General features: G+C 40.4%; 1 protein-coding gene across 3 annotated transcripts in view; it reads right to left on the bottom strand.

Annotated features, from left to right (window-relative positions):
- Positions 1-7,500, bottom strand: part of LOC138044149 (gamma-aminobutyric acid type B receptor subunit 2-like) — a 33,320-nt gene that overhangs the window by 2,211 nt on the left and 23,609 nt on the right. For all 3 annotated transcript variants that reach the window (XM_068890822.1, XM_068890823.1, XM_068890820.1), the window contains exons 7-14: positions 6,611-6,850; positions 6,011-6,074; positions 4,959-5,042; positions 4,579-4,729; positions 3,877-4,009; positions 2,075-2,179; positions 1,283-1,405; positions 623-955 (exon numbers count right to left, since the gene is read on the bottom strand). In XM_068890822.1, coding sequence (XP_068746923.1) covers positions 623-955; positions 1,283-1,405; positions 2,075-2,179; positions 3,877-4,009; positions 4,579-4,729; positions 4,959-5,042; positions 6,011-6,074; positions 6,611-6,850 — 1,233 coding nt within the window. The remainder of the gene's footprint in view (positions 1-622; positions 956-1,282; positions 1,406-2,074; positions 2,180-3,876; positions 4,010-4,578; positions 4,730-4,958; positions 5,043-6,010; positions 6,075-6,610; positions 6,851-7,500) is intronic.

Genomic DNA, 7,500 nt, shown 5'->3' with positions numbered 1-7,500 from the left:
ATTGAAATCGTAAGGTAGCTCTGAATCCGTTCCACAGAATTTTTTAAACGTTGCAGAGAGTTTCATCTTCGCCTGGTGATCACTTTTGTTCAATAAGTAGTTTGGGTCACCGAGTTCGTTTTTCAAATTTGAGCAACTAAAGCCAATATATAGAGTGTTTTTGCAAGGCTTTCCTGTTGCCATGGTAACTTGTTACCTCACAAAAGTGACTTCGTCTTGTTTAGCAATAATTGTTGTTTCACATGGTTCCATAACATTTCTGTTACGTGATAAAGTGTTGTGGTGTCAATCCTTCTAATAACAAGGTCTCTTGAAAGTATTGTAAGTGGTTTGAGCCACCTTAACGCAGATAACGGGTTTAGGAAAGCAGTCGCTCACTTTATACAACAACAAGAGGTCAAGAAAAGAGAAAAAAGCAAAAAGAACAACAGCAAAAGAAAACTAAGGATGCCAGAACTAAACAACGGAAAGCCAAAAAAAAAAAAGAATGATGATAAATTCTGGAATTCCTGGAACCTTTTAGTTGAAAATTCCATAATTTGTTCCGGCTTTTGGAATAGGATAAGTCACAGCATACAATGATCATTGTGAGATGAGAGTTATTATTTTAATTGATGCATACCTTGGGAACGAAGATGATGCACTGAGTGACAGTGGTACAGAAGAGACCCAACACAGCGCACATCGTGTACACAACACTGCTGTGAGACTTCAGCAAGCTTAACAGGGGAATTACAATGGCACATGGCACGACAATATTGTAAACCGCAAATCCGATCTGCTTAGAATCATTCAGAGCTGGGATGTGGACTTTGCGAGTTTCCCATGCAAGGTATGTGCAGAAGAGCAGAAGGAATCCTTTATATCCAAAAACGAGGCCTCTCCATATAGACTCATGGTTTGACGTACAGTAGGTCTGAAACGGGTACACTGCAATATCCGCCACTGGATCGATCTAAAGTAATTGATCAATCAGTGAGTAAGGCCTAGTTTATTCGAAATACAAGTTGACGAAAACAGATTTGGCGTTGGTCATGCAATCAGAGCAGAGGCACGGGAAAGAGTGTCTTAGGAATTAAAGTTACGAATTGTTTTTATTTTGCTTCTAGGTGGTAGAGAAAGCCACGCAAGATTTAAAAGTCATTCACAAAGAGTAGATATTCCTAGCCAAAGCAACTGTGAAATTATTTTTGACGCTAACCCAAAACCGCTTTCGTAAAAAAGTGAAAATATGAGTTATGGTGCCATAATCTTAAAATTGCCACCGAATTGGTTTACCGACCTCTGCAGGAAATGTCCTGACCGCAAGGTAAAGAGGATCGATGAGTTGCCATGACAATAGAATACATGTGTCCACGATCAGGAGGAGAAGAACAACGATAATCAACTGGTAATCTTGGATAATCTGCAATAAAAGTACGAAAGAAGACCCTCTTGCTACATGTTACGGAACTCATAGGATGGTTGACACACAATGAGACAGCTTGTTCCCAGGACCTCTCCCTTGGCTTCTGCAGAAGCCAAGAGAGAAAGAGGTTGACACTGAGAAACAAATAGAGCGTTTTTCTCACGTGACCAGTAGCCATATTGGATTACTGAAACAAAAGAAAGTATTTGCGCAAAAATAGTTCAGACATTCAAAAAACGTGCGTGCATAGGGATAAAAGCAAGCATATATTTAAAGAAATGCAAATTCTTGCAGCTATTTACCGTAACAAAAAAAAGAAAGACAGTTATATGTCTGTTTTTATCCCGACGCGCACATGGTCCCAAGAGAAAACAAAAACAATGCTTATGTAAAATTTGGAGGGACAAACAAAGAGTATTATGGTATTTTCGAAAGTAGCCTTATCCCAGAGGATTAGTTTGGTATATTATCATGGCCGCCATTTCTTCGTTTTTGGAACAGCAACATGGCCGCCGTGACGTCATGTGAAAACGCTCTTAGTGAATGAAAAGTGAAGAATTTAAATCAACAGTACTCTGGCTGATCGACCAAAATCTTTATTTTCTTCTAGAGAGAACGCGTTTGCATCTTTCACATTCTACAGTTGATCTGGACATTTATACTCACAATTCTTTGAGTTTTATTTAAGAAGATTCGATGTACTCTCCAAGTTTTTGAAAACAGTGCTCCAAATGCCAACGTAAAACCAAATGATGCTGCCCAGGTACTTGCCTGAAAACGATAAACTACATAAGGTAATCTTTCTTTACGGGTGAAAGGTTGAACTTCAAATGTCAAATTGATCTTTCGGTATTTTGAAGCAAGAATCTCATCCGGTTCCTTTAGCATTGGCTATCAATCCGCACGGTTATCTGTACCCATTGCGTACCAGACTTTACGGCTGGTGTCACCCCCGTTATGTACTTCACACTTGTCTTCGGGGCGTTAGACTACGTTATGGAACTGCAGACTGCGGAACCTAGAGCAATGACTGTCTTTATTGAAACCACATAATAAAAACGGTAAGATTCACGTAAATATTTGTTAAATATCAACTGTACCCGACACTTCTAGCTGTTATCTGCGTATTTGCATCATCTGATTCCAGTTAGCCGATTAACTGGTGGATTACGTGACAAGTCACAATCTACCAACTGATTTCACAGACGAACCTGCTTGATTTGAGGATTCTTTGATTTTTTCGCGAGATACAAGTCATGTGATGCTATTTGCTACCTGTCAGTTGTCCTTTTGGTTTTTAGCTTTCGTTTAGTGCCTGTTTTAGAACCTTTTCGCAGTTCTTAAGGTAGTGGGCAAGGTTAATCTTATATGTTTCCAGTTTTCATTACTTCGGTCTGTTTAAGGTTATTTTGGAATTTACTGGTGAAATTGGCTTCGACCAGTCATCGCCTCATTTGCCTTTCATGTTTGTATTATTTTCTATAGTTTTACGGCGTCTGTTTGACTTAAGAACGACTGGTTGCCAGCTATAACTACTACTGGTTTGATCAATCGCTTGTGGTTACAAGGAGAATTTGGTGCATGGCACGTTGGTGGTGGGATGGTTTCACTGATCTTGGCTTAGGCCTTGCACATAAATACACTTGCATCGGGAGCCTATACGCAACATATATTTATCGCCGAGAAGATTCAAAATAGTTAAGTGAATTTTTCAAAGTACAGTCTGTATCAACTTTTCCACACACAGGAAAAAACGTGTAGGCAAAGCAACGATACCTTCCTTCTGCCATTCACGTTTACTGCATAGCAAGTCTTTCGTCGGAATACCGTCGTACCAATAACAACAACAACAAAACACGGAAGCAGGGAATTGAGCAGATGCAATGTTATGATTTGTCACGCAATCCACCAGTTAATCCGATGGTGCAAATAATGGCACCTGCAACGCGATAATTGGCGGGTACAGTCGGTATTTAACAAATATTAATGTAAATCTCATCGTTTTTATCCTGTGGTCTCAATAAAAATAGTCATTTCTGTAGGTTCCACAGAGTTCCACAGGTTCCGCGTTTCCCTGGTCTACAGAAGTTAGACCCATCTTTAGCATCGTTTTTCCAACCTACCAAGTCACGATCCCAGCTAGCCGACAGAACGAATCTTATGTGCAAAGCATTGGTCCCTTAATGAGAAGTTCCTCTCATTTACTACCACAATTGCAATGTTATTTTGAAATGAGCAACCTTTCTTTTTTTTCAGTCCGTTATGCGTGACCGGAAAAAAGGAGAAGAATGTCGTGACAGAAGAAATGCGTGACCGAAAAAGGCATAAAAAGGCGGGCGTGAGAAATGCGAAAGAAAAGCTTGCCCTCTCTAGACACGCTTTACAGACTAATCAAAAGAGAAGCTACTAACGTAGAATTAGAGAGCAAGAGCACAATGAAAAGAATTGCCTTAAATCTCAAAGCATACCTGACAGATTCTCTCATTCACCTTGCCTGAAACATTTTCATCGTCAATACCAATCAGAATTCCAGATGCGTAAATAAGAGTGCAACCAAGAATGATGACGTTGTTCAAATTTGGGCTAGACATCCGAATATACCTGGATAAGAGGACAGTCATACGGTATGCATTTTGTTTTCTAAATACGGGATTAAACTTTATAAATGCCATTAAATTCACGCAAGAAACGGGGCAGGGGAGTTGAGAGCCTCTGGGAATCATTCCGAATATATTTTTCTGCGTATGGTGAGGACGAAAAATTTTATCCAGTTTTCTAATGTATATGACACAATGCGATATTCTTGAATGATTTTGGCAATAATTTGTGTTTCCAGCTTGGTAGTTATAGATTACCAAATGAGCATGCCTGATTGAATGGCGAAGGAATATCTCTTTGGTTTTTGATAGATTGGTTGGCGATTAGATCCTTCACCAGGAGCCGTTGCCTCTGTTATGTTACACTAGTCCTTGGCTACACAGTTATATTGGTAGATTAATTGGGGAAAACCCGATTTCAACTGGCTTGGACGAGTGTTTGCAGCTGTAACTAACTTTGAATCGAAACATCGAAACCTCTATCGCTCTCTGACTGATCATCAGCCGATCTAACTGATTGGCAAGAACAGCTGGGAAAAACGCACCCTTATTTCTATAGGTAATTAATTTTACCTGACATTTCGATATCGGAAGTTAAAAGAGAACAAAGCAGCCGAAAGACAAATTCCCACAGCAAATAGTGAATCCATGGTGTACACTACGCCCTTGGGGAGATATCGCTGAAGTCGGAGTTTCTTTATTTGACATTTCGGAGCATTGTTGCCTTGAAAAGAGGAAAGTAATAGGTAAATGAAGAGGGTAGGTGGTGGGGAAGTAGTATACAAAAATTTGGTTTTATCAACGGAGTTGATAATGTCAATTGGCCACCGTACAGAGATTCTAAAAGCTGACGTTTCGGGCGTTAGCCCTTCGTCAGAACGAAGTAATAGGTAGTTTCACAGATTTTTACGAGGTATCCATGCCAATGGAAAGTAAGAAACGGAAAACGTTACCTTCCCACAAAGCTGTCTGTCCTTGTTGCAGGGTGATGATTTTCTTTGTCATTGAATAGGTTCCGAGTCGCTTGTATTTGTCTCCTAAAAAAATAATACTCCGATACATTAATTAAGACCCGAGGAAACGGCTTCAACATTTGCTTGAACATCCATTCGCTTCTGTTGAACAGCGATGTTAAAACCATTTGCTTCCCTCTTTCAACCGTTTTGAAATATGTTGAATTAAAGGTGAATCCATGTTGAATGAGCTTAAAAGCGTCTTAACTTTGCTTCAACAACCATTCAAATTTTTTTTTGTTTTTGTTTTCGCGAATGTTGAATGAAGCTGAAGCCGTTTGCCACCATCTTGCAACATTGTTGGGTATGCTCGTGCGCAGTAATCGATCTCTCAATGGCGTATCTATTTCCGTATCCATAGTAACAACCACGGCTGCAGCCTGGGACTAAAGGTGTTGAATCAAATGTTGAATGATATGTTGAAACTGTTTGCCCACCTCATCAGTCAACGTCCAACAAAATCGAACGGATGTTGAAGCAAATGTGGGAGTCGTTTGCTCGGGCCTTTACTAGGAACACTGTTGCTTCGCTACGTGACAAGTAAACTCGGTTAGGTAGTATGAGAATATTGATGCTTTCATGCAGCTGGCCGCCGTCCGATTCAGTATCCGGACCGAACCAGGGCCCTTTTCTGGACGAAAGTTCCGAAAACTTTTCGGGCCAAAAAAGCCCTTCGTGAAACTGCGATTCACTTGTTTGGAAAAAACATTATCTCCTAAGATGTTCTCAAACAAAAAGCAAAATGATTGTGAAGTTTGAGCTCTTGTGACACCCAAATTTCGAGGAACGGGAGCAACAGTTTGGCAGGTGAACTCTTTCGCGCCCATTGCCACTGCGCATGTTTTCGTGCGTGTTCCGCAAACGTGCTGTTACGCATTATGTGACGTCGTATATCGCGCAGCTAGGACATAAAGGTGGCAGCGATGCTGCAAGAACGTGGTTGAACTTTGAAGACCGTCCAAAGGTCAGTCGGTAAGAGTTATATTAAGTACCTTGAAGTTGATCAATGTTGAGCATACTGAGCCTGTCAGAGTTCGTGTAAAATTCTACCAAACCCTGTTAAAAGTTGCAAACTAAGTTAGCAAACGTCATTATTGAAGTTCTCGTAGGATTAAGATACCCCCGTTAAAAACTGAGGATGGATAGATAGCTTCAGTTTGTGAAAGAGATGCGCCGTTCGAGAGCCAAATTTACCAGAACAAAGTGATTAACTTGATATAAGTAAATAATTGTCAAAATTATAATATCATAGATATATCATAAGCTACGATCGTAACTCACAATTATTAGCTAAAATTGAAGTAGAGTTTTCGAATGCATGTAACCAAATGAACGCATGACCAAAAATAATACAATCCTTGAAAAGTTTGTCGTAAATTCCGGTATCGCGGAGCGGCTGTTTCACCGATTAGCAACCGATGGTCTGTATTATGTCAACACTTGCAAAGAATTCCAGGGCAAAGAGCGGAAGAAGTGAGGACTCCGCTATAAAATAACGGCGATATGAATACCAGAATTTCTCACTTATGTAGTAAAACCGCCTTTTTTTTGGGAAAACCTGTCCCAAATGCCTCTTATTCTTATACACTTACAGACATTCCCTGAAAAGAAAGGGCCTTGGCGTATTTCATAAACGTCTCTCTCATGACTGTGTTATTGTAGTCAAAATCTTCTAGCGACATATTCTGGTGTTTAAGGACTGTGATTGATCGGTTCAGAGTAAGTGCTATGGTCCATACAGCATCATATGCAAACGCAGCTTGGCGATGTGGATTTTTGTACGGGGACTTTGACAGCTCCATAATGTACTCATCGTAGAGCTCTTGTACAGTCTAAAAAAAAAGAAAACAGATAGAATATTGCAAGAATTGTTGTTATGACGACATAGAAAGCCGCTTAGCTTAACTAACGGTTTCTTCCGCACGTGACTGTCGTGTTTTCACGTCTTTTACAAAACTCGGATCAGGGTTGGGGCGATTGCTTGATATTAGTCTTAACCTATCTCCATTTCGCAGTTTCCTTCAAAGGCCTGCGCTTGAATCTGACGGGAAATGTTGGTAATCTGTAAAAAATGATCGAAATCGTCAGATTTTGATTCAAGGGACACTGACAATATCTGGGCTCAACATTTTCCTCTTCATATTTTGTCGCTAATCCGCAGAATTTTTGACATCTACATGCGACAGCCACGTGATCCGATCTAAAAGCGAGCTCGAGTAACTGTCGACGGAGAATACAACTCGATCAAGACGCGAACCATTTACACCAGAATTTTGCGTCTTGTGGAAGCCCCGCTCGAGTAAATGGCTCCATTCGCGCCTAATGAAATAAAACTCCTCGGCTGGTGTAAGTCGATGATTATTGTTTTCAGATAAACAACGTGGTTCTGACCACTCCGTAGTCACTCTAACTTTCTCGCGTTACGTTGAAGACCAGACAACTTGAAGAACAAAAGAATCGTTGTCGAATGCATACGTTTTCC

Source organism: Montipora capricornis, chromosome 3, assembly GCF_036669925.1.
Source record: "Montipora capricornis isolate CH-2021 chromosome 3, ASM3666992v2, whole genome shotgun sequence".
Taxonomy (NCBI): Eukaryota; Metazoa; Cnidaria; class Anthozoa; order Scleractinia; family Acroporidae; genus Montipora; species Montipora capricornis.
The sequence above is the reverse complement of the archived record's forward strand: the minus strand, read 5'-3'. Positions and strand labels throughout refer to the sequence as shown.